This window comes from Salmo salar, chromosome ssa03, assembly GCF_905237065.1.
Source record: "Salmo salar chromosome ssa03, Ssal_v3.1, whole genome shotgun sequence".
Classification (NCBI taxonomy): domain Eukaryota; kingdom Metazoa; phylum Chordata; class Actinopteri; order Salmoniformes; family Salmonidae; genus Salmo; species Salmo salar.
In genome coordinates, this window is record NC_059444.1 from 15,184,900 (window position 1) to 15,210,711 (window position 25,812).

The 25,812-nt window shown below is 42.5% G+C and overlaps 1 protein-coding gene across 2 annotated transcripts in view; it reads left to right on the forward strand.

Annotated features, from left to right (window-relative positions):
• LOC106599001 (microtubule-associated serine/threonine-protein kinase 3) overlaps window positions 1-25,812 on the forward strand; it is an 80,535-nt gene that overhangs the window by 15,773 nt on the left and 38,950 nt on the right. The window contains exons 1-5 of one of the 2 annotated variants that reach the window (XM_014190038.2): window positions 6,598-7,057; window positions 9,334-9,422; window positions 10,240-10,312; window positions 12,866-12,886; window positions 13,042-13,120. In XM_014190038.2, coding sequence (XP_014045513.2) covers window positions 6,972-7,057; window positions 9,334-9,422; window positions 10,240-10,312; window positions 12,866-12,886; window positions 13,042-13,120 — 348 coding nt within the window. In that variant the 5' untranslated portion in view covers window positions 6,598-6,971. Of the gene's footprint in view, window positions 1-6,597; window positions 7,058-9,333; window positions 9,423-10,239; window positions 10,313-12,865; window positions 12,887-13,041; window positions 13,121-25,812 lie in introns of those variants that run through there. The other variant, XM_014190039.2, reaches the window with a different exon arrangement.

A 25,812-nucleotide genomic window follows, 5' to 3' on the forward strand; every position in this document is an offset into this window, starting at 1 on the left:
GAAGGAGCTAGAGCAGTTTTGCCTTGATGAATGGGCAAAAATCCCATTGGCTAGATGTGCCAAGCTTATAGAGACATACCCCAAGAGACTTGCAGCTGTAATTTCTGCTAAAGGTTGCTCAACAAAGTATTGACTTTGGGGGTGAATAGTAATGCACGCTTAAGTTCTGCTTTGTCTTATTTCTTGTTTGTTTCAGAAGAAAAAATATTTTGCATCTTCAAAGTGGTAGGCATGTTGTGTAAATCAAATGATACAAACCCCCCCAAAAAATCCATTTTAATTCCAGGTTATAAGGCAACAAAATAGGAAAAATGCCAAGGGGGTGAATACTTTCGCAAGCCACTGTACATGTTGGGAAGCCTTAACATAAAAAATTAACTTGTTTAGAGTTAACAATGTTGATTGTTTTTTAGTAAAGTAGTAATATGTTAGGTTACTATGTTGGGGGAAAGATGCCCCCCCTCACTAATGGGGTGAGATCTCGCCCCTTTATGGTTGACCATTTGTTTTTAGCTGTAATTTAGACACTGGCTTGCCCCTTTAGCGAGCTAGCAGCCTCACTTGCAGAAAGTCTGAGTGAAATAAATGCTAGCCAGCTAGTTAGCATGAGCTAATGTCTGCTAGCAATGCTAGCTAGCTCCCAGTTAGCAGGGTTAGGATTAGGGGTCAGTTAGAATAGGGGCCAGGGTTAGAATAGGGGTTAGGGTTTATGGTTAGGGTCAGATTAGGGATCAGTTCTCTAAGATACTTAAAAATATATATTTTCAGATGAGAGTTTACAAGAAAATATGATTGTGGTGGCTATGGCAAAGATGTGCTTCGTTGTGCCCTGAATGCTATTGAAAATGGGCATGGCATTAAGGTGGATGCCCGTGCTTTTAATGTGCCACCCAAAACGCTGAGGCACTGAGACAAGCAGGCCAAAACCCCAGGCCACAGCCATTTGGGTGGGTTACCAGTCTTCACTGGCTCTTTCAAATGTGACCTGGTGAGTCATATCCCAAACATGGAAAGAGCCCTTTTTGGACTTACATCATGGGATGTCTGAAAACTGGCCTTTGACCTTGCGGAGAGGATGGAAATCCAAAACACATTCAATAAAGAAAGCTGGTTGGCAGGCGGACTGGTTTCACAGTTTTATGAAGCTGCACCCAAAATTATCCATCCGTATCCCACAAGCAACCAGTCTGGTTCGAGCTGTTGGCTTCACCCTCACCATGACCTCTACCCCTGCCACAACATCAACCTCCGCCACAACCTGCAACCCACCCAGCACCCACAGGTCTCCAGTGACCTTGCTCTGAATGTTGTCAAGAAAAAACACATACTGTATATAGAAGCATAGAGTGATTAGAAATAATTGTTTATTGAATCAATACTCATGAGTTCTTGTTGTTTATTTTTTTGTCTTTGTTAAAAGTACCAGTTCTACAACAAACAGCGGCAGAGGTCATATTGGAGTTGTCTGACAGGCCAAGGATACAGGAGGCGAGGCGTAGGAAAAGAAAGGTTGAGTCGGCTACAGTCCTGACGGCCTCACCCCACAAGAGGTTCCTGGAGAACAAGGCAATAAACTAAGAGAGAAGGAATAAAACAAAGGGAGAAAGAAACCAGTGACACTGAAGAAAGCTGTGATGCCACTGAAAAAGTTTGTTCCAGATTCCAAAACCACAACAGACACACTAAAAGAAGGGGATGCAGAATGCTTGTTCTGTAACGAGCTCTTCTGTTACCGGTGGGGACTGGATACTGTGCGAGCAGTGTCAGAGGTGGGCTCACGAGCTATGCTCAAATTGAACTGGGGTGGGATTAATTTGTGAGCTCTATGTCAATAAAAAAATTGTGGGAAAATGCCATTATGTTAAGTTAGTCATTGTTATGAAATGTTTAGTGTGTGTTTTTAATCAATATTTAATCAGTTACAGTCGGAGGTTCACATACACTTAGGTTGGAGTCATTAAAACTCGTTTTTTTTAACCACTCCACACATTTCTTGTTAACAAACTATAGTTTTGGCAAGTCGGTTAGGACATCTACTTTGTACATGACACAAGTCATTTTTCCAACAATTGTTTACAGACAGATTATTTCACTGTATCACAATTCCCGTAGGTCAGAAGTTTTACACTAAGTTGACTGTGCCTTTAAACAGCATGGAAAATTCCAGAAAATTAGGTCATGGTTTAGAAGCGTGATAGGCTAATTGACATAATTTGAGTCAATTGGAGGTGTACCTGTGGATGTATTTCAAGGCCTACCTTCAAACTCAGTGCCTTTTGGCTTGACATCATGGGAAAATCAAAATAAATCAGCCAAGACATCAGAAAAAACATTGTAGACCTCCACAAGTCTGGTTCATCCTTGGGAGCAATTTCCAAACGCCTGAAGGTACCACATTCATCTGTACAAACAAGATTACGCAAGTATAAACACCATGGGACCATGCAGTCGTCATACCGCTCAGGAAGGAGACGCGTTCTGTCTCCTAGAGATGAATGTACTTTGGTGCAAAAAGTGCAAATCAATCCCAGAACAACAGCAAAGGACCTTGTGAAAATGCTGGAGGAAACAGGTAAAAAAGTATCTATATCCACAGTAAAAACGGGTCCTATACCGACATAACCTGAAAGGCAGCTCAGCAAGGAAGAAGCCACTGCTCCAAAACCACCATAAAAAATCCAGACTATGGTTTGCAACTGCACATGGGGACAAAGATCGTACTTTTTGGAGAAATGTCTTCTGATGAAACAAAAATATAACCATTTGGCCATAATGACCATCGTTATGTTTGGAGGAAAAATGGGGAGGCTTGCAAGCCGAAGAACACCATCCCGACCATGAAGCACGGGGGTGGCATCATCATGTGGGGGTGCTTTGCTGCAGGAGGGACTGGTGCACTTCACAAAATAGATGGCATCATGAGGTAAGAAAATTATGTGGATATATTGAAGCGACATCTCAAGACAGTCAGGAAGTTAAAGCTTGGTCGCAAATGGGTCTTCCAAATGGACAATGACCCCAAGCATACTTCCAAAGTTGTGGCAAAATGGCTTAAGGACATCAAAGTCAAGGTATTGGAGTGGCCATCACAAAGCCCTGACCTCAATCCTATTAAAAATGTGTGGGCAGAACTGAAAAAGTGTGTGCGAGCAAGGAGGCTTACAAACCTGACTCAGTTACACCAGCTCTGTCAGGAGGTATGGGCCTAAATTCACCCAACTTATTGTGGGAAGCTTGTGGAAGGCTACCCAAAACGTTTGACCCAAGTAAAACAATTTAAGGCAATGCTAACAAATACTAATTGAGTGTATGTAAACTTCTGACCCACTGGGAATGTGATGAAATAAATAAAAGCTGAAATAAATATTTCTCTCCTATTATTCTGACATTTCACATTCTTAAAATAAAATGGTGATCCTAACTGACCTAGGACAGGGACACTTTTTACTAGGATTGAATGACAGTAATTGTGAAAAACTGAGTTTAAATGTAAACTTCCAACTTCAACTGTATATTACAAACCATTGAAAACCGTTTGCTCTTGAATCTTAGCCCGGTAGCTGGGCAAAATCCCCTTTCCTAAAAAATACATTTTATTAAGTAACTACATCTAGCCATTTATTTTCCTTCAGTTTGTTACCCTAACTAAGTATGGCCATCATCCACCTACAATATTTTTTCAATACTTTGCTTTGTGGTGTCAGAAATTAAACATTGATCTTGGACGGAGGCGGGGCGGCAGCGGCATCTTACCCCATGTTCAGAGTTCTCAGACAAATTAAAATGAAGCAGCTGAGCTGCCAAATCTCAAATGACTCGTTGGCTTCTCTTTTGAAGCTCAAGTTTTCCGAAGAAGCTTATTTACATATTGCTTTAGCGCCCTACTGCCAAAACTAGAGGGTTTTGTGTCACTTTAGGGGAATAACTGATGAAATACACTTCACTTGAAAGAAAAAGGTTTAATTAAAATCAAATGTTATTGGTCACATACACATGGTTAGCAGATGTTAATGCGAGTGTAGCGAAATGCTTGTTTCTAGTTCCGACATTACAGTAATATCTAACAATGCCACAACAACTACCTAATACATGCAAATTTCAGTAAAGGAATAAGAAAATATACATATAAATATATGGATGAGCGATGACCGAGCAGCATAGGCAAGATGCAATAGATGGTATAGAACACAGTATATACATTTGAGATGAGTAATGCAAGATATGTAAACATTATTAAAGTGACTAGTGATCCATTTATTAAAGTGGCCAATGATTTCAAGTCTCTATGTAGGCAGCAGCCTCTCTGTTAGTGATGGCTGTTTAACAGCCTGATGGCCTTGAGATAGAAGCTGTTTTTCAGTCTCTCGGGTCCCAGCTTTATGCACCTGCACTGACCTTGCCTCCTGGATGGTAGCGGGCTGAACAGGCAGTGGCTCGGGTGGTTGTTGTCCTTGACGATCTTTTTGGCCTTCCTGTGACATCAGGTGCTGTAGGTGTCCTGGAGGGCAGGTAGTTTGCCCCCGGTGTTGCGTTGTGGTGTAACGAATGCGCTGAGAGTCGGGAAGCAAGTTCAGGGAGGGAGTGTTTTAATAAATAAATGAGACAATAAACACGTAACACAAACAACGCACCGACATGAAAACAGAGTCAATAACACCTGATGAAAGAACCAAGGGGAGTGACAGATATAGGGAAGATAATCAAGGAGGTGATGGATCCAGGTGAGTGTCATGAGGTGCGCGAGACGATGGTGACAGGTGTGCAGGATAATCAGCAGCCTGATGACCTAGAGGCTGGAGAGGGAGTATACATGACATCTGGAGAGACTTGCGGCTGCGGGCGGTGCAGTTGTCGTACCAGGCGGTGATACCACCCGACAGGATGCTCTCAATTGTGCATCTGTAAAGGTTTGGAGGGTTTTAGGTGACAAGACACATTTCTTCAGCCTCCTGAGGTTGAAGAGGCGCTGTTGCGCCTTCTTCACAACACTGTCTGTGTGGGTGGACCATATCAGTTTGTTCGTGATGTGTACGCTGAGGAACTTAAAACTTTCCACCACTGTCCCGTCCATGTGGATAGGGGGGTGCTCCCTCTGCTGTTTCCTGAAGTCCACGATCATCTCCTTTGTTTTGTTGACGTTGAGTGAGAGGTTGTTTTCCTGAAACCACATTCCGAGTGCCCTCACCTCCTCCCTGTAGGCTGTCTCGTCGTTGTTGGTAATCAAGCCCACTGTTGTGTCATCTGCAAACTTGATGATTGAGTTGGAGGCGTGCATGACCACACAGTTATGGGTGAATAGGGAGTATGGGAAGGGGCTGAGCACGCACCCTTGTGGGGCCCCAGTGTTCAGGATCAGCAAAGTGGAGATGTTGTTTCCTACCTTCACCACCTGTGGGCGGCCTATCAGAAAGTCCAGGACGCAACTGCACAGGGTGCGGGTTGAGGCCCAGGGCCTCAAGCTTAATGATGAGCTTGGATGGTACCTTGGTGTTGAATGCTGAGCTGTAGTCAATGAACATCATTCTTACATCATGGGATTTTTATTCAACCTTTATTTTACTAGGCAAGGCAGTTAAGAACAAATTCTTATTTACAATGACGGCCTACCCCGGCTAAACCCGGATGAGGCTGGACCAATTGTGCGCCACCGTATGGGACTCCCAATCACGGCTGGATGTGATGCAGCCTGGATTCAAACCAGGTACTGCAGTGATGCCTCTTGCACTGGGATGCAGTGTCTTAGACCACTGCGCCACTCGGGAGCCCCAAGGGCAAGGCAGTGTGATGGCGATTGCGTCATCTGTGGACCTATTTGGGTGGTATGCAAATTGAAGTGGGTCTAGGGTGCCAGGTAAGGTGGAGGTGATATGATCCTTGACTAGTCACGCAAAGCACTTCATGTTGACAGAAGTGAGTGCTACTGGTGATTAGTCATTTAGTTCAGTTATCTTTGCCTTCTTGGGTACAAGAACAATGTTGATAATCTTGAATATGTCAGTGTCAGCCAGCTGGTTTGCGCATGCTCTGAGGACCAGCTAGGGATGCCTTCTGGGCCAGCAGCCTTGCAAGGGTTAACACGTTTAAACGTCGGCCACCAGAGAAGGAGAGGCCGCAGTCCTTGGTAGCGGGCTGTGTTATCCTCAAAGCAGGTAAAGAAGGTGTTTAGTTCGTCTGTTATTGATTGTGAGCCCGGTGGAGGACTTAGGAAATGTGATACTTGTTATCCTCAGCCATAGTAAAAATCAGACAGACAAGCTTGCAGAGCTGTCTAATGGGAGTTTGAATCGAAGCATCCTGGGCGTTGGAGAGGAGAAACGTCAGAGGCCAACTCATCGTCGACATCTCTAATGCATAGATACTGGTGCATGTCAGAATTCCCTATAACATAAGGGTGTATTATACACTAGTGTACTGTGTAACACTCGTGTTACAGTCGAATAGCAGCATAATAGTTACACTTGTTAATATTTTATCCATTTGCCCAAGGCTTTTTATATAGTCATGCGAACAACATACAGTGACGGTGAAATCCGTTATAATTATTTTACATAAACGCGCCATTATGCTACATCCCCCAGTCTAAATGACAACTTCCTTCCTTCGGCGGCAATCCCTCCTCCTCCAATTGATGGACTGACACATGTATCTGCGCGGTGTTAGCTGTTTCTGGAGTTAACATGTTTTGGTGATTGAGAAAGATTCCAGTGTGTAGTGCGCGAAAGATGCCTTTCCGAAAATTCACATGGAAGAAATAAGGAGATGACTGCATCATCAACGCTTGCTTAGCGCCTACTTGCCTGAACTGCCACGGGTATGGAGTCAGATCGTACCAACCCTTGTCGGAGTTTCTGGTTTCGGACACCGAGTACTCTCCGAAACATTTCGAGCAAATAACAATTGTGTTATTCAAGAGATAGTGGACATTTACCAAACTCGATTCAAAGTACCCCTTTGCATCGTTGTAATTCATCATGTCTGATCAGAATTACTATTGGACCGTTTTGCCCAGCTACAAAACAAGTTTTGTGACTGGGGCCATGATGAAAAGATCAAAAAGGTAACCTGATTTTCTTCTAACAGCCGACTTGTCGAACTATTTTAATCAGTGATCATGCAAGTCTCTTATGGATGAGCCCGTGCAGCCTATTGCATTTAGCATTTTGGTTGTCTGAGTCAAAGCTTTAGACCACAGGGACAAATATTCAGGAAAATGACGTTGCATTTAATAACTATAAGGCTATGCTTTTTTTGTTTTAAGATTTTCTTCAATAACAGCGTACCTTTTCATTCACAACAATGGCACAAATTGGCCTTTCTTTTCATGTTGATGTTCAGTCTGTTTTTGTGTTGTGATTTCTCTGCTCTACTACAATGTGTCGGATTACATCCGCCATAGTTTTGTTTCCGATAGAGAAACGTGGCCATTGTAGGCTGTGCCGTTATTGTTTCCTATAATGTTTTGACTTACAGAAGCCGCAGCTGTATAAGGAGGGACACAGTGTTGTTCATGCCGAAGGCTCACAACTTGTTCGTTACAGTATAGGCTATAGTCTAGCAAAAGTATATAAGTAAAACTGTAACTTATTCACATGAATATTTAGTTATATTAACTTTATAAAAAAATCTGTGTAAACGTTGAATATTTCTTGGGTCTCTAAATTCCCATAAACATTTTTCATCCTTGTGAAATCACAAAGAAAAGCTATTTCACTACAGTAGCATACATTGGCAAGCCAGTCAATATACACTGAATACACTAAACATTAGGAACATCTTTCTCATATTGAGTTGCACCCCCATTTGCCCTCAGAACAGACTCTACAAGGTGTTGAAAGCGTTCCACAGGGATGCTGGCCCATGTTGACTCCAATACCTCCCACAGTTGTCAAGTTGGCTGGATGTCCTTTGGGTGGTGGACCACTCTTGATACACAAGTTGAAGTTCTTGACACTCTCAAACCAGTACTATGATACTCCTGTTCAAAGGCACTTTAATACTTTGTATTACACATTCACCCTCTGAATGGCACACATACACAATCCATGTCTCAAGGCTTAAAAAGCCTTCTTTTATCCTATCTCCTCTCCTTCATCTACACTGATTGATTTCACAGGTGACAGCAATAAAGAATCATAGCTTTCACCTGGATTCACCTGGTCACTGTGTCAGTGTTTCCCAAACACGGTCCTCTGGATCCCAAAGTCTAGCCCTAGCACTACGCAGCTCATCCAAATCATTCAAGTTTGATAGTTAGTTGTTTATTTCAATCAGCTGTGTAGTGCTAGGGCAAAACCCCAAATGTTCACCCCTCGGGGTCTCCGAGAACCAAGTTTGGGAGCCAGTTCTGAATGTTTTGTGTACTCCGTGTATGTGGCGTACAGGTCTGCCCATAGCCTACTACAGTTTTTTTTTGAATCCTGGTGGATGTGGAAGATCTCATGGTGCGTCTGACAGCTAACACCGGCTGCGTCAAGCGCCAAGCATTCACCACAATCTCTGTTGGTTCGTAGTACATCTGTCAGTCTACTATTTGCGCTTAGCTTCCTAAAGCATGGTACTGTGCAAGTCCCTGCAGAGCAATACAGCTTGTTGTTTGACTGAGACCGAGACAGAAGTACTTTCTATTGCCTCAGGGTTTTGCTTAGGATTTTGATTTAATCTTGGCAGGTTGTTTTTGCAAATGAAAATTGCTTGTGAAACAATTGACATGGACAGATCAACGTTTGATAAATGTAAATATGAATTAAATTCATTTTATTACAAGGGATCTTTTTTATTCTCAGTTGAGTTCTGCTATTAAAAAAACATCTCTCCCAGTTAATGCCTTTGGTTTGAGGGGCATGAATCTCATCTCCATGCCGACCCAGAAATGTCAGGCTCAGTTGTCGTCTGAGCTACTCAATTACTTTAGGTCACTGCCAACGAGATGGCATTGATATTACAGTGGCCCTGTGGCAGCGCAACGTCAACAATGGGGCTGGGGATCAGTCATCTACGAAACAAACAAACCGAAAATGAGTTCCTTCCATTCTGTAAATCTACCCTTGGCCACGGAGACATGGAGCCTGGTGGGGACACGCCCTGCAAGCACCGTAGCCCTCCAATAACAGAGACGGTGTTCTTATCAATGGACTGCTAAGCTGACTAATTTGTGTTAAACAAAGTTGTCCAATACTTTTTTCAGTACTTGGTGGTGAAATGTACATAGTGTATCATACAGGCTATATAATCAGAACACCTGCATGTTACAGCCAAGCCCCAATATCACAACTCGGTTTACATTCCACTACTCTAATGTATCACACAAAACAATTCTCTCCCTTTTCCACACAGTTGCCGTAACAACAAGAGAAGGAGTCTGGCAGTCGGGACCCCCTCGCCCACGCTCTCGCGACCACTTTCACCTCTCCCCCTCGCCACAGGTAGGTGTTGTTGTCAGATGTCTCTGCACTGCACTCAGCATGCGATAAAGAGAGTGCAGACCAATCAGTATGTTGTAAAAACAGAGCAGACCAATCAGTATGTGATAAATGTATAGCAGGCCAATCAGCATGTGGCATTAAAGAGAGAGCAGACCAATCAGACCTTTCCAGTGCAGTATACCAGCTAACCACATGATGCTAGACTGTGCGTTCAGAGTTATCTCAGGCAAATTCAAATGAAGCAGCTGAGCTGACGAAGCTCAAATCGCTCTTTGGCTTCTGTTTTGAAGCTCAAGTTTCCAAAGAAGCTTATGTACATATTGCTTTAGCTTTTGTATCACTTTAGGGGAATAACTGATGAAATACATTTCACATGAAAGAAATACAGTTTTCATTCATGGCTATTGATTGTGAGCCCAGTGAAGGACTTAGGAAATGTGATACTTGCTATCCTCAGCCATAGTAAAAAGCATACCGATACGCTTAACTTCGTCATAACAAATCAGGTTGTCCAGACAGTTTATAAACGTTTAATGCTACTGACGTAATTGAGAGTTATCAAGTGAGCGTGCATTAAGCCTATCACAAAACCCTGTGCTTTCCAGACCCCTTGGTTGTAAATACGCGTTGAGTTAATTGAATTCAGTTCCACCAGAGACTGATTGCTTCGGATTTAGGGCAGCTTGTCCTTTACTTGTGCATCATCAGCTCCCAAGAATGACAGCAGACTGCAGTTATAACAACATGGCCTATTTCCTCATTAATAAAACATGTTCCAGTGATAAAATACCAACAGAGCCTAATTGTTGTGTTTCAGCTGGAAGTAGTCCCCAAGAAAGCCCCCGAAATGTCTCCGCGAGTGCCTCCGCCAACTTCCAGTTTGCACGCAGGTAAGGAAAAGTCCAATCCTCCTTTCAGTTATTTCAGTTTAGTAGAAGGAATTCACGTTTTAATTTGGTTGTATTATTGAAGGAGTCCTACTAATAAAAAGGTATGCAATTAATCTCAGAATTAATCTCAGAATTAATCTCAGAATTAATCTCAGAATTCATCTCAGAATTCATCTCAGAATTCATCTCAGAATTCATCTCAGAATTCATCTCAGAACTGTCAAAAGGCACCTTCACTTTAGCACACAATAGGTAGCCAAAATATCTAGTTCACAAAAAGGATACCCCCCCCAGAAATGCATAGAAAAGGGATGGTACTGTAGGGAACCTTCGTCGCTCTTCCATGACAACGGCAATGCATCAAATACCTCTATTAGAAATGAGGACGGTGCTTTAGAGTGAAACCAGCTGAATGGCTCTAGGGCCACTTGTGGGACATAGGACTTGGCATTTGTCAGCGCAATTAAAGGGAGAGTCGGTGTGCAGTACTACTCTGGGCTGCCGTGATGATGCGATACAGACAGCCTTATCCTGAGCCTGTCACGCATCACATATACTGTGAGCCAGCCCACTAGCGAGCTACAAGCATCACCTTCAGTGTTAAACAGTTGCAACCCAGTCAGGCTTGAGGACAGTGAGGCAATGCCTTTTATGGTACAGGAGTAAGTGTACCACACCATAAGCTATAGAGATAAGTGGGGGAAATCACATGAAACATTTTGGCCATGCACACGGTTGCATCAGCTTACATGACACAGCTACATTTACTGAGGGTTCGGGGATGCCAAAGTGGACATAGATGCTATTGGTCTGAATATATATATATATATGTAAATAAAGTATTGTTTTTTTTTATTTTTAATACATTTGCTTACATTTCTAAGAACCTGTTTTTGCTTTGTCATTATGGGAATTGTGTGTAGATTGATGAGAGGGAAAAAAACAATTTAATCAATTTAGAATAAGGCTGTAACGTAACAATATGTGGAAAAAGTCAAGGGTGTCTGAATACTTTCCGAATGTGCTGTAGATGCTATGGCTGCAGTATGTAAGGTGTTGTGCTTGGATAGTTGTTGGTACTCAGACTGCAGTCCTCTGTGTGCAATTATTTGGCCATGTAAACAATCCCATGTGGCGACGTGCTTGAAATACTGACATACAATCAAAGCTGTTATAAGAACTTTCTTTGTATGGGATATTCCAGGGGTATGTCTAAATATTTTCCAGATGCTGCAAGAAAGTTTGTTTTGATAAATGTACTTAAGCAACGTTTGCCTGTGTGAGTAAAAAGAGACTTAACTGCACAGTACTTCTCAAATATAATTGTTCTGGCTTATCCGGAAACTGCTGCACATCGGTATTGAATGATTATGAGCACATCAAAACAGCCTCCCTTTCTCTTCCTCTCCAGCTGTATAAGAACTTTAATATTAAATAATATTACTATCATTCATAATAATATATCTGGGATATGAAGCCGAAGAGACATCCTATATCAGTTGGCTAATCCTTGCTCTGATACGTACAGAAACCCCAATCTCATTAAGTCAGACCTGATTTGTCAGCCATAAACTGCTTTTTCAGGGCTCTAACCTGACACATGAGGAATATTGTGGCCCCCCCCCAAAAATGATTTAACCTTTATCTAAGCAGGGCGTCATGGTGAGACCATGGTCTCTTTCGCAGACGAGTCCTTCATGAACACGTCAATAAACATTGCATTATATATATGTTATACACATATATGTTATGCATATTATACATATACAGTAGCAGTCAAAAGTTTGGACACCTGCTCATTCCAGGGTTTTTCTTTATTTTTACTATTTTCTACATTGTAGAATAATAGTGAAGACACAAACTATGAAATAACACATATGGAATCATGTAGTAACCAAAAAAGTGTTAAACAAATAAAAATATGTTATATTTGACATTCTTCAAAGTAGCCACCCTTTGCCTTGATGACAGCTTTGCACACTCTTGGAAGATTTACCTAACTCGGCGGAGATTGAATGGGTCTGGGTCTGGTAATTGATATGTCTGAAGGTTAACAATTAAGTAAGGCATGGCGGAAGTTTATGCAAGAGGGCTTTATAGACAAAAAGAGCGTAATGCATGATCAACGAGACTTCAAGAATGACCAGCCTACTTTGTACTTTGATACAAAATGCAATGATGTGTACTGAACCTTTGTGCTATGATAAACTGCATCCAATGGCTTCAATACAGTGGCAGCTGCATTCATGTAGACGATTCATATAGACAATGACTGAATTATTTGTTTTCTACTACAAAAGTGGTTGAGCTGAAGGGTGGTGAAACGTGTGTGTGTGTGTGTGTGTGTGTGTGTGTGTGTGTGTGTGTGTGTGTGTGTGTGAGAAATGACTCATTAAGCAGGTACCATTGGGTTCATGGCATCTTGTCAGGTGTTCAGCACATTGACGCCAGGTCGTGAGCTTCTGACAGCTTCACTGTGTCAATGAATGTGTTTGTGTCCTAATTTTTTTCCTTTCTTTCTCTCTGGCTCTTTCTCATAATGTGATAAACCAGCCACCTGGCCCGCACTGAAAGGTAGGAAAACATTTGATCCTTTTTTCCTGTTTTTTGTCGATTTTTAAATTATATCTCCTTTAATCATATTAAACAGTGCTTCATGATTAAATCTTGAGGATATGTATGAGATTTAAAAGCTCATAAGGTTCTTTGTTGTTTCCTGGTTATTCCAGAGCAGATGGGCGAAGATGGTCTGTTGCCTCCGTCCCCTCGTCCGGCTATGGCACCAACCCCCCCAGCTCTTCAGTGTCAGTAAGTCGTCCCTCTCTTCCTCATTAAATATGTAAGCCCTTCTTCCTCAAAGACCAACAAGGGAGTGTACTCAATATAACTACCAATTAAATGTTTATTGAGCAATACCATCTTGTACAGTAAACTCATAGGAAATGTAGCTGTTTAAGTTCAGTATTTAAGGTTGCTAACAGGAAGTCCAGGTAAGACATTATATCTAAAAAAAAATCTAACTTATGCACGATTCACAATATATACAGTACGTTTTGTTGTACAAATATACTGCATTTCAAACAGTTAGCAATAATCTAATGAGTTAAGAGCTTGTGAAATTATACCTCGGCTAAATATAAGCCTTCCACAATCATAAGACCCACAAATTTTATCAAAATAGTTTAACCTGCGTTTTTGTAATAATCACTGATCTGGCTTTCAAGGCCTTCTATGAAAATGGCCTTTTTGTTACAAATGTAATCAAATGTTATTGGTTGCATACACATATTTAGCAGATGTTATTGCGGGTGTAGCAAAATGCTTACGTTCCTAGCTCCAACAGTGCAGTAAAATCTAACACATCTATAAGTAAAAGAAGGGAATTAAGAAATATAGAAATATTAGGATGAGCAATGTCTGACCAGAGTGTAAATATATATTTACATTTACATTTAAGTCATTTAGCAGACGCTCTTATCCAGAGCGACTTACAAATTGGTGCATTCACCTTATAATATCCAGTGGAACAACCACTTTACAATAGTGCATCTAAATCTTTAAGGGGGGGTTAGAAGGATTACTTTATCCTATCCCAGGTATTCCTTAAAGAGGTGGGGTTTCAGGTGTCTCCGGAAGGTGGTGATTGACTCCGCTGTCCTGGCGTCGTGAGGGAGCTTGTTCCACCATTGGGGTGCCAGAGCAGCGAACAGTTTTGACTGGGCTGAGCGGGAACTGTGCTTCCTCAGAGGTAGGGAGGCGAGCAGGCCAGAGGTGGATGAACGCAGTGCCCTTGTTTGGGTGTAGGGCGTATATAGTGTATATATGTGATGGGCTGTATAGACATTATAGGACAGTATTTGGATAGAATATGTAGTATCACTGAAGAATATTAGGATAAAATAGTACAGCAATAGTTTAATAGAATGGCATTGACTAGAATACAGTATATGCAATGCCTTCAGAAAGTATTGACCCCCCCTGACTTTTTCGTTACAGCCTTATTCTAAAATTGATTTTTTTTAAAATCCTCAGCAATCTACACACAATACCCCATAATGACAAAGCCGAAAACAGGTTTAGACATTTTACACATGTATTAAAAATAAATAACGACAATACCTAATTCACATAAGTATTCAGCCCCTTTGCTATGAGACTTGGAATTGAGGTCAGGTGCATCCTGTTTTCAATGATCATCCTTGAGATGTTTCGACAACTTGATTGGAGTCCACCTGTGGTAAATTCAATTGATTGGACATGATTTGGAAAGGCACACCCCTGTCTATATAAGGTCCCACAGTTGACAATGCATGTCAGAGCAAAAACCAAGCCATGATGTCGAAGGAATTGTCCATAGAGCTCCGAGACAGGATTGCGTCAAGGCACAGATCAGGGGAAGGGTACCAAAAACTGTCTGCAGTATCGAAAGTTCCCAAGAACACAGTGACCTCCATCTATTTTCATTTTTGATTGTATTTTTTGTACTTTTTAACCCCTTTTTCTCCACATTTTTGTGATATCCAATTGTCCCATCGCTGTAACTCCCGTGCGGACTCGGCGAGGCAAAGGTCGAGAGCCATGCATCCTTCAAAACACAACCCCGCCAAGACGCACTGCTTCTTGACACATTGCTTGCTTAACCCAGAAGCCAGCTGCACCATGGGGGAAACACCTCACAGCTGGCGACCGAAGCTAGCCTGCATATGCCCGGCGGCCACAAAGAGTCACTCCAGGACGACACTGGGCCAATTGTGCGCTGTCTCATGGGTCTCCCGGTCACGGCCGGGTGCGACACAGCCCGGGATCGAACCCGGATCCATAGTGACGCCACTAGCACTGATCAGTGCGCCACTTGGGAGGCTGCCTCCACCATTCTTAAACGGAAGAAATTTGGAACCACCATGACTCTTCCTAGAGCTGGCTGCCTGGCCAAACTGAGCAATCGGGGGAGAAGGGCCTTGGTCAGGGAAGTGACCAAGAACCTGATGGTCACTCTGACAGAGATCTAGAGTTCCTTTCCAGAGATGGGAGAACCTTCCAGAAGGACAACCATCTCTGCAGCACTCCACCAATCAGGTCTTTATGGTAGAGTGGCTAGACGGAAGCCACTCCTCAGTAAAAGGCACATGACAGGCCGCTTGGAGTTTGCCAAAAGGCACCTAAAGACTCTCAGAACATGAGAAACAAGATTCTCTGGTCTGATGAAACCAAGATTGAACTTTTTGGCCTGAATGCCAAGCGTCACGTCTGGAGGAAACCTAGCACCATCCCTACGGTGAAGAATGGTGGTGGCAGCATCATGCTGTGGGGATGGTTTTCAACAGCAGGGACTGGGAGACTAGTCAGGATCGAGGCAAAGATGAACGGAGCAAAGTACAGAGAGATCCTTGATAAAAACCTGCTCAGGACCTCCAACTGGGGCGAAGGTTCACCTTCCAACAGGACAACGACCCTAAGCACATAGCCAAGACAACGCAGGAGTGGCTTCGGGACAAGTCTCTGAATATCCTTGAGTGGCCCACCCAGAGCCTGGACTTGAACCCGATCTAACATCTCTGGAGAGATCTGAAAATAGCTGTGCAGCAACGCTCCCCATTCAACCTGACAGAGCTTGAGAGGATGTGCAGAGAAGAATGGGGGAAACTCCCCATATATACAAGTGTGCCAAGCTTGTAGAGTCATACCCAAGAAGACTCAATGCTGTAATTGCTGCCAAACGGTGCTTCAACAAAGTACTGAGTAAAGGGTCTGAATACTTATGTAAATGTAATATTTCAGTTTTAATTTTTTTTTAAATGAGCAAAGATTTCTAAACCTGTTTTTGCTTTGTCAGTATGGGGTATTGTGTGTTCATTGATGAGGAAAAAAGATAATTTAATACATTTTACAATGATGCTGTAACATAACAAAATGTGGAAAAAGTCAAGGCGTCTTAATACTTTCCAAAGGTACTGTACATATGAAATGTAACAACAGTATGTAAACATTATTAAAGTGACCAGTGTTGCACGTCAGTGGCGGTTGGTTCCGTTTAAGATGAGGGAGAATTATTTAATTTTTATGAGCATGGCCTTATTTCCATTACAGCATATTGGATGACTTTATTTCATATTCCATTCACCCAGCTCAATGTAACATCGATAGGTTTAGGCAACTACATGATACTCTAATTTTCCCTATACCCATCATGAGGTTGCTACAACCTAGCGTATGAACGTAGGTACACAAGTCAAGAGAATTGAGTAATCAAGGTGACCGACAATGACACATTCAATATTGCCTTAAACACTTTTTACTGCATCTAGCTGATCTAGAGTGTAATCATTAGTCCAACAGTTGCAAATGTGAGTTTCTATTTGACAAATTCAGCTATGTTTATCTCAGTTTCGTTCCGTTAGCTTTCGTTTAAGAAACGTTTTTCAACAGAATCGCCAGAATGAATACATCCCTGATCACACGCAAACAATTCACTTTTATAGCAGCCACATAAAAACCGCATGATCACTTTGCTCGTTGTATATGTAATTCCTCTTCGCAACTATCTACATGCTTTCCTCCTCTCACCTTTTCCCTTTGCTTGTGGACTTCAGTGCACAACACATCAGCTGTCTGTGACCAGGCAAAATAAAACTTTCCAAGCCAAACCATATCATGACCAACCGCTACACATAGCCTACATTGTTGTCACGTCATAGTCAACTAGAACTACAAGAACTAACGTGTTAGTAAATCCGCTACGATCATGCAGTAGATTGTAGTAAGAAAGCAGTTACACTGCTGGGCCCCGATGGCAATAAATTAATAAAACCAAAAGCTTACCTTGACTTGGAAGAGTTCCAGTGTTGTGTTGGATAGTCATAGCCAGCAAGCTAACATAGCATCCCTCTGTTTGAGCAGAGTGTGTGAGTAGGCTAAACTAGCTAGTTGCATCTGGTTAGTGATTATTGTCTTATTTCACTGTAGAGCCTCTAGCCCTGCTCAATATGCCTTAGCTAACCCTTCAGTTCCACCTCCCACACATGCGGTGACATCACCTGGTTTGAATGATGTCTCTAGAGACAATATCTCTCTCATCGTCACTCTATGCCTAGGTTTACCTCCACTGTATCCACATCCTATCATACCTTTGTCTGTACATTATGCCTTGAATCTATTCTACCGTGCCCAGAAACCTGCTCCTTTTACTCTCTTACGAACGTACTAGACAACCAGTTCTCATAGCCTTTAGCCGTACCCTTATCCTACTCCTCCTCTGTTCCTCTGGTGATGTAGAGGCTAATCCAGGCCCAGCAGTGCCTAACTCCTCCCATTCCCCAAGCACTCTCATTTGTTGACTTCTGTAACCGTAAAAGCCTTGGTTTCATGCATGTTAACATTAGAAGCCTCCTCCTCAATTGTATTTTAATTCACTGCCTTCGCACACTCTGCCAACCCGGATGTCCAAGCCTTTTCTGAATGCTGGCTTAGGAAGACCACCAAAAACTGAAATTTCCATCTCTAACTATAACATTTTCCGACAAGATAGAACTGCCAAAGGGGGTGGAGTGGCTATCTACTGCAGAGATAGCCTGCAGAGTGTCATACTATCCAGGTCTGTGCCCAAACAATTCAACCCTCTACTTCTAAAAATCCACCTTTCCAGAAACAAGTCTCTCACCGTTGCCGCTTGCTATAGACCACCCTCTGCCCCCAGCTGTGCCCTGGACACCATATGTGAATTGATTGCCCCCCATCTATCTTCAGAGCTCGTGCTGCTAGGTGACCTAAACTGGGACATGCTTAACACCCCGGCCATCCTACAATCTAAGCTTGATGCCCTCAATCTCACACAAATGATCAATGAACCTACCAGGAATAACCCCAAATCTGTAAACACGGGCACCTTCATAGATATCATCCAAACCAACTTGCCCTCCAAATACACCTCTGCTGTCTTCAACCAAGATCTCAGCGATCACTGCCTCATTGCCTGCATCCGTAATGGGTCTGCGGTCAAACGACCACCGCTCATCACTGTCAAACGCTCCGTAAAACGCTCCCTAAAATGCTTCCTAAATATCCTTCCTGGAAGGATATTGACCTCATCCCGTCAGTAGAGGGTGCCTGTTTATTCTTTAAAAGTGCCTTCCTCACCATCTTAAATAAGCATGCCCCATTCAAAAAAATAGAACCAGGAACAAAAAAGTATTTAGTCAGCCACCAATTGTGCAAGTTCTCCCACTTAAAAAGATGAGAGAGGCCTGTAATTTTCATCATAGCTACACTTCAACTATGACAGACAAAATGAGAAAAAGAATTCCAGAAAATCACATTGTAGGATTTTTAATGAATTTATTTGCAAATTATGGTGGAAAATAAGTATTTGGTCAATAACAAAAGTTTATCTCAATACTTTGTTACATACCCTTTGTTGGCAATGACACAGGTCAAACGTTTTCTGTAAGTCTTCACAAGGTTTTCACAGACTGTTGCTGGTATTTTGGCCCATTCCTCCATGCAGATGTCCTCTAGAGCAGTGATGTTTTGGGGCTGTCGCTGGGCAACAAGGACTTTCAAATCCCTCCAAAGATTTTCTTTGGGGTTGAGATCTGGAGACTGGCTAGGCCACTCCAGGACCTTGAAATGCTTCTTACGAAGCCAGTCCTTCGTTGCCCGGGCGGTGTTTTTGGGATCATTGTCATGCTGAAAGACCCAGCCACGTTTCATCTTCAATGCCCTTGCTGATGGAAGGAGGTTTTCACTCAAAATCTCACAATACATGGCCCCATTCATTCTTTCCTTTACACGGATCAGTCGTCCTGGTCCCTTTGCAGAAAAACAGCCCCAAAGCATGATGTTTCCACCCCCATGCTTCACAGTAGGTATGGTGTTCTTTGGATGCAACTCAGCATTCTTTGTCCTCCAAACACGATGAGTTGAGTTTTTACCAAAAAGTTATATTTTGGTTTCATCTGACCATATGACATTCTCCCAATCCTCTTCTGGATCATCCAAATGCTCTCTAGCAAACTTCAGACGGGCCTGGACATGTACTGGCTTAAGCAGGGGGACACGTCTGGCACTGCAGGATTTGAGTCCCTGGCGGCGTAGTGTGTTACTGACGGTAGGCTTTGTTACTTTGGTCCCAGCTCTCTGCAGGTCATTCACTAGGTCCCCCTGTGTGGTTCTGGGATTTTTGCTCACCATTCTTGTGATCATTTTGACCCCACGGGGTGAGATCTTGCGTGGAGCCCCAGATCGAGGGAGATTATCAGTGGTCTTGTATGTCTTCCATTTCCTAATAATTGCTCCCACAGTTGATTTCTTCAAACCAAGCTGCTTACCTATTGCAGATTCAGTCTTCCCAGCCTGGTGCAGGTCTACAATTTTGTTTCTGGCGTCCTTTGACAGCTCTTTGGTCTTGGCCATAGTGGAGTTTGGAGTGGGACTGTTTGAGGTTGTGGACAGGTGTCTTTTATACTGATAACAAGTTCAAACAGGTGCCATTAATACAGGTAACGAGTGGAGGACAGAGGAGCCTCTTAACCTCTATGGGCAAGCGTCCCACCTACTCAACAGCCAGTGTAATCCCGTGGCGCGTTATTCAAATTCCTCAAAAATGCAAAAACTTCAATTTTTCAAACATATGACTATTTTACACCATTTTAAAGACAAGACTCTCGTTAATCTAACCACACTGTCCGATTTCAAAAAGGCTTTACAACGAAAGCAAAACATTAGATTATGTCAGCAGAGTACCCAGCCAGAAATAATCAGACACCCATTTTTCAAACTAGCATATAATCTCACATAAACCCAAACCACAGCTAAATGTAGCACTAACCTTTGATGATCTTCATCAGATGACAACCCTAGGACATTATGTTATACAATACATGCATGTTTTGTTCAATCAAGTTCATATTTATATCAAAAAACAGCTTTTTACATTAGCATGTGACTAGCATGTGACTAGCATTCCCACTGAACACCTGCCGGTGAATTTACTAAATTACTCACGATAAACGTTCACAAAAAGCATAACAATTATTTTAAGAATTATAGATACAGAACTCCTCTATGCACTCGATATGTCCGATTTTAAAATAGCTTTTCGGTGAAAGCACATTTTGCAATATTCTAAGTAGATAGCCCGGCATCACAGGGCTAGCTATTTAGACACCCAGCAAGTTTAGCACTCACCAAAGTCAGATTTACTATAAGAAAAATGTTATTACCTTTGCTGTTCTTCGTCAGAATGCACTCCCAGGACTTCTACTTCAATAACAAATGTTGGTTTGGTCCCAAATAATCCATAGTTATATCCAAACAGCAGCGTTTTGTTCGTGCGTTCAAGACACTATCCGAAAGGGTAAAGAAGGGTGACGAGCATGGCGCAATTCGTGACAAAAAAATTCTAAATATTCCATTACCGTACTTCGAAGCATGTCAACCGCTGTTTAAAATCCATTTTTATGCCATTTTTCTCGTAAAAAAGCGATAATATTCCGACCGGGAATCTGCATTTAGGTAAACAGACGAAAGAAAATAAAGCATTCGGTCGACTCGGGCACGCGCCTAAGCCCATAGTACTCAATTCGGTCACTTGCCAAACGCGATAAAGTGTTTCAGCCAGAGGCTGCCTCGATATCGTTCAGCTTTTTCCCAGGCTCTGAGAGCCTATGGGAGCCGTAGGAAGTGTCACGTTATTGCAAAGATCCTCAGTCTTCAATAAAAAGAGCCAAGATGAAACACAACTTGTCAGACAGGCCACTTCCTGCATGGAATCTTCTCAGGTTTTGGCTTGCCATATGAGTTCTGTTATACTCACAGACACCATTCAAACAGTTTTAGAAACTGTAGGGTGTTTTCTATCCAAAGCCAATAATTATATGCATATTCTAGTTACTGGGCAGGAGTAGTAACCAGATTAAATCGGGTACGTTTTTTATCCGGCCGTGTCAATACTGCCCCCTAGCCCTAACAGGTTAAAGAAGAAGTTACAGGTCTGTGAGAGCCAGAAATCTTGCTTGTTTGTAGGTACTTATTTACCACCATAATTTGCAAATAAATTCATAAAAAATCCTACAATGTGATTTTCTGGATTTTTTTTTCTCATTTTGTCTGTCCGAGTTGACGTGTACCTATGATGAAAATTACAGGCCTCTCTCATCTTTTTAAGTGGGAGAACTTGCACAATTGGTGGCTGACTAAATACTTTTTTGCCCCACTGTAGCCCTTGGTTCACTCCAGACCTGACTGCCCTTGACCAGCACAACAACATCCTGTGGCGTACTGCATTAGCATCAAATAGCCCCCGTGATATGCAACTTTTCAGGGAAGTTAGGAACCAATATACACAAGCATTTAGGAAAGCTAAGGCTAGCTTTTTCAAACAGAAATTTGCATCCTGTAGCACAAACTCAAAAAAGTTCTGGGACACTGTAAAGTCCATGGAGAATAAGAGCACCTCCTCTCAGCTGCCCACTGCACTGAGGCTAGGAAACACTGTCACCACCGATAAATCCACGATAATGGAGAATTTCAATAAGCATTTTTCTACGGCTGGCCATACTTTACACCCCAGTATCTCTACTTGCACATTCTTCTTCTGCACATCTATCACTCCGGTGTTTAATTGCTATATCGTAATTACCTCGCCACTATGGCCTATGTTATTGCCTTACCTCCCTTATCTTAACTCATTTGAACACACTGTATATATACTTTTTTTTGCTGTATTATTGAGTGTATGTTTGTTTATTCCATGTGTAACTCTGTTGTTGTATGTGTCGAACTGCTTTGCTTTATCTTGGCCAGGTCGCAGTTGTGAATGAGAACTTGTTCTCAACTGGCCTACCTGGTTAAATAAAGGTGAAATAAAATGTTAAATATTGCGAGCTAAGTGAAAGTGATAGTTTAAAAAAATACAACAGAATATCGCTAGCTCTCTCTTGCTTCTCCTTAATTTTGAATCAAATGAATTTGTTAACTGTTCAACTCTTGTCTTTCTCTGTCTTCGAGTGAACTACTCACCACATTTTATGCACTCCGGAAGTTCTCATAATTACCATGAGTCTCCGAGGTTTTGTATTGAAGTCAATGTACCCAGAGGAGGACGGAAACTAAACTCAGCAAAAAAAGAAACGTCTCTTTTTCAGGACCCTGTCTTTCAAAGATAATTCGTAAAAATCCAAATAACTTCACAGATCTTCATTGTAAAGCTTTTAACCTCTCTGGGATCGTTCGGGACGTGAGCGTCCCACCTTGCCAACAGCCAGTGAAATTGCAGGGCGCCAAATTCAAACAACAGAAATCTCATAATTAAAATTCCTCATACATACAAGTATTATACACCATTTTAAAGATAAACTTCTTGTTAATCCAGTCACAGTGTCCGATTTCAAAAAGGCTTTACGGCGAAAGCACACCATGCAATTATGTTAGGTCAGCGCCTAGCCATAGAAAACCATACAGCCATTTTCCAAAGAAGGAGAGGTGTCACAAAAGTCAGAAATAGCATTAAAAGTAGACCTAAAATAGACCTAAAAGTGCCATCTTTACGGCGAAAGCCTTTTTGTTCGCGCGTTTAGTCCAGTAATACAAATGCACAAAGCGTGGGTACAAAGTCCAGACGAAAAGTCAAAAAAGTTCCATTAAAGTTCGTAGAAACATGTCAAACGATGTATATAATCAATCTTTAGGATGTTTTTATCATAAATCTTCAATAATATTCCAACCGGACAATTCCGTTGTCATTAGAAAGGAAAGAGAACGAGCGTCGCTCACGGCTACGCGCGAGACTAAACTAATGTCTTTCAGCTTGACCACTTGTTGAAACAGCGCTTATTCGATCCCCTTTCACAATACAAGCCTGAAACAACTTCTAAAGACTGTTGACATCTACTGGAAGCCTTAGAAAGTGCAATCTGACCCCACAGACACAGGATATTGGATAGGCAATCACTTAAAAAAACTACAAACCTCAGATTTCCCACTTCCTGGTTGGATTTGTCTCAGGTTTTTGCCTGCCATATGAGTTCTGTTATACCCACAGACATTATTTTAACAGTTTTGGAAACTTTAGAGTGTTTTCTATCCAAATCTACCAGTTATATGCGTATCCTAGCTTCTGAGTAACAGGCAATTTACTCTGGGCACGCTTTTCATCCAAACTTCCCAATGCTGCCCCCTATCCCAATGAAGTTAAACACTGTTTCCCATGCTTGTTCAATGAACCATAAACAATTAATGAACATGCACCTGTGTAACGGTTGTTAAGACACTAACAGCTTACAGATGGTAGGCAATTAAGGTCACAATGATGAAAACTTAGGATACTAAAGAGGCCTTTCTACGGACTCTGAAAAATACCAAAAGAAAGATGCCCAGGGTCCCTGCTCATCTGCGTGAACGTGCAGTAGGCATGCTGCAAGGAGGCATGAGGACTGCAGATGTGGCCAGGGCAATAAATTGCAATGTCCGTACTGTGAGATGCCTAAGACAGCGCTACAGGGAGACAGGACCACGTGTAACAACATCTGCACAGGATCAGTACATCCAAACATCACACCTGCGGCACAGGTACAGGATGGCAACAACAACTGCCCGAGTTACACCAGTAACGCACAATCACTCCATCAGTGCTCAGACTGTCCGCAATAGGCTGAGAGAGGCTGGACTGAGGGCTTGTGGGCCTGTTGTAAAGGCAGGTCCTCACCAGACATCACCGGCAACAACGTCGCCTAAGGGCACATACCCACCGTTGCTGGACCAGACAGGACTGGCAAAAAGTGCTCTTCACTGACGAGCCGCGGTTTTGTCTCACCAGGGGTGATGGTCGGGTAATGGTCGGACTCGTGTTTATCGTCGAAGGAATGAGCATTATACCAAGGTCTGTACTCTGGAGCGGGATCTATTTGGAGGTGGAGGGTCCGTCATGGTCTGGGGCGGTGTGTCACAGCATCATCGAACAGAGCTTATTGTCATTGCAGGCAATCTCAACGCTGTGCGTTACAGGGAAGACATCCTCCTCCCTCATGTGGTACCCTTCCTGCAGGCTCATCCTGACATGACCCTCCAGCATGACAATGCCACCAGCCATACTGCTCGGTCTGTGCGTGATTTCCTGCAAGACAGGAATGTCAGTGTTCTGCCATGGCCAGCGAAGAGCCCGGATCTCAATCCCATTGAGCACGTCTGGGACCTGTTGGATCGGAGGGTGAGGGCTAGGGCCATTCCCCCCAGAAATGTCCGGGAACTTGCAGGTACCTTGGTGGAAGAGTGGAATAACATCTCACAGCAAGAACTGGCAAATCTGGTGCAGTCCATGAGGAGGAGATGCACTGCAGTACTTAATGCAGCTGGTGGCCACACGACATACTGACTGTTACTTTTGATTTTGACCCCCCCCTTTGTTCAGGGACACATTATTCCATTTCTGTTAGTCACATGTTTGTGGAACTTGTTCAGTTTATGCCTCAGTTGTTGAATCTTGTTCTGTTCATACAAATATTTACACATGTTAAGTTTGCTGAAAATAAACGCAGTTGACAGTGAGAGGACGTTTCTTTTTTTTGCTGAGTTTAGCTCTCCTCTGGCTACATGGTGCTACCCCACAGAGTGCTGTTGAGGTAACTTTAGACCTTCATTGCAAAACAGTGTGTTTTAATCAATTATTTGGTGACGTGAATATATTTAGTATAGTTTTATCTAAAAGGATAACTTTTCATGATTCACTATTTTTATTAAATTCCATAAGGAGGATGGTCCTCCCCTTCCTCCTCTGAGGAGCCTCCGCTGTTCCATGTCTATGTACATAGGGCAGCAGCCTCTAAGATGCAGGGTTGAGTAACCGGGTGGTAGCCGGCTAGTGACCGTGACTAAGTTCCGGGCAGGGTACTGGGTGGAGGCCGGCTAGTGATGGCTTTTTAACAGATCCATGCATAATGAACGTTCACTAATCATGACCAACATCTTGTAGCAGGCATTATAGAAAATTAACACAACTAGGTCTCATAAACAATCTCTCACGCACTAGTAACCAGCTAAACTTGGATTTATTTGCTGGTTAACAAGGTTGAACAGTTGAATTGTTATGAACACACCCTTTTGTCCATCCCCAACGGTATGCATGTTAGCCTGTCCACTCTGTTCAAATCAAGTGGCCTACCTTATGATTTACGCAGTCTCCTCTGAACAATTGATGTTTGGATGTGTCTGTTGCTTGAACTCTGTGAAGCATCTATTTGGTGTGCAGTTAAATGCCAAATTATTATTATTTATTTTTTTGAGGCTGGTATCTCTAATGAACTTATCCTCTGCAGCAGACGTAACTCTGGATCTTCCTTTCCTGTGGCGGATGAGAGCCATTTTCATCATGGAGCTTGATGTTTTTTGCGACTGCACTTGAAGAAACTTTCAAAGTTCTTGAAATGTTCCGTATTGACAAACCTTCGAGTCTTAAAGCAGTGGTTCCCAAACTTTTTATAGTCCCGTACCCCTTCAAATATTCAACCTCC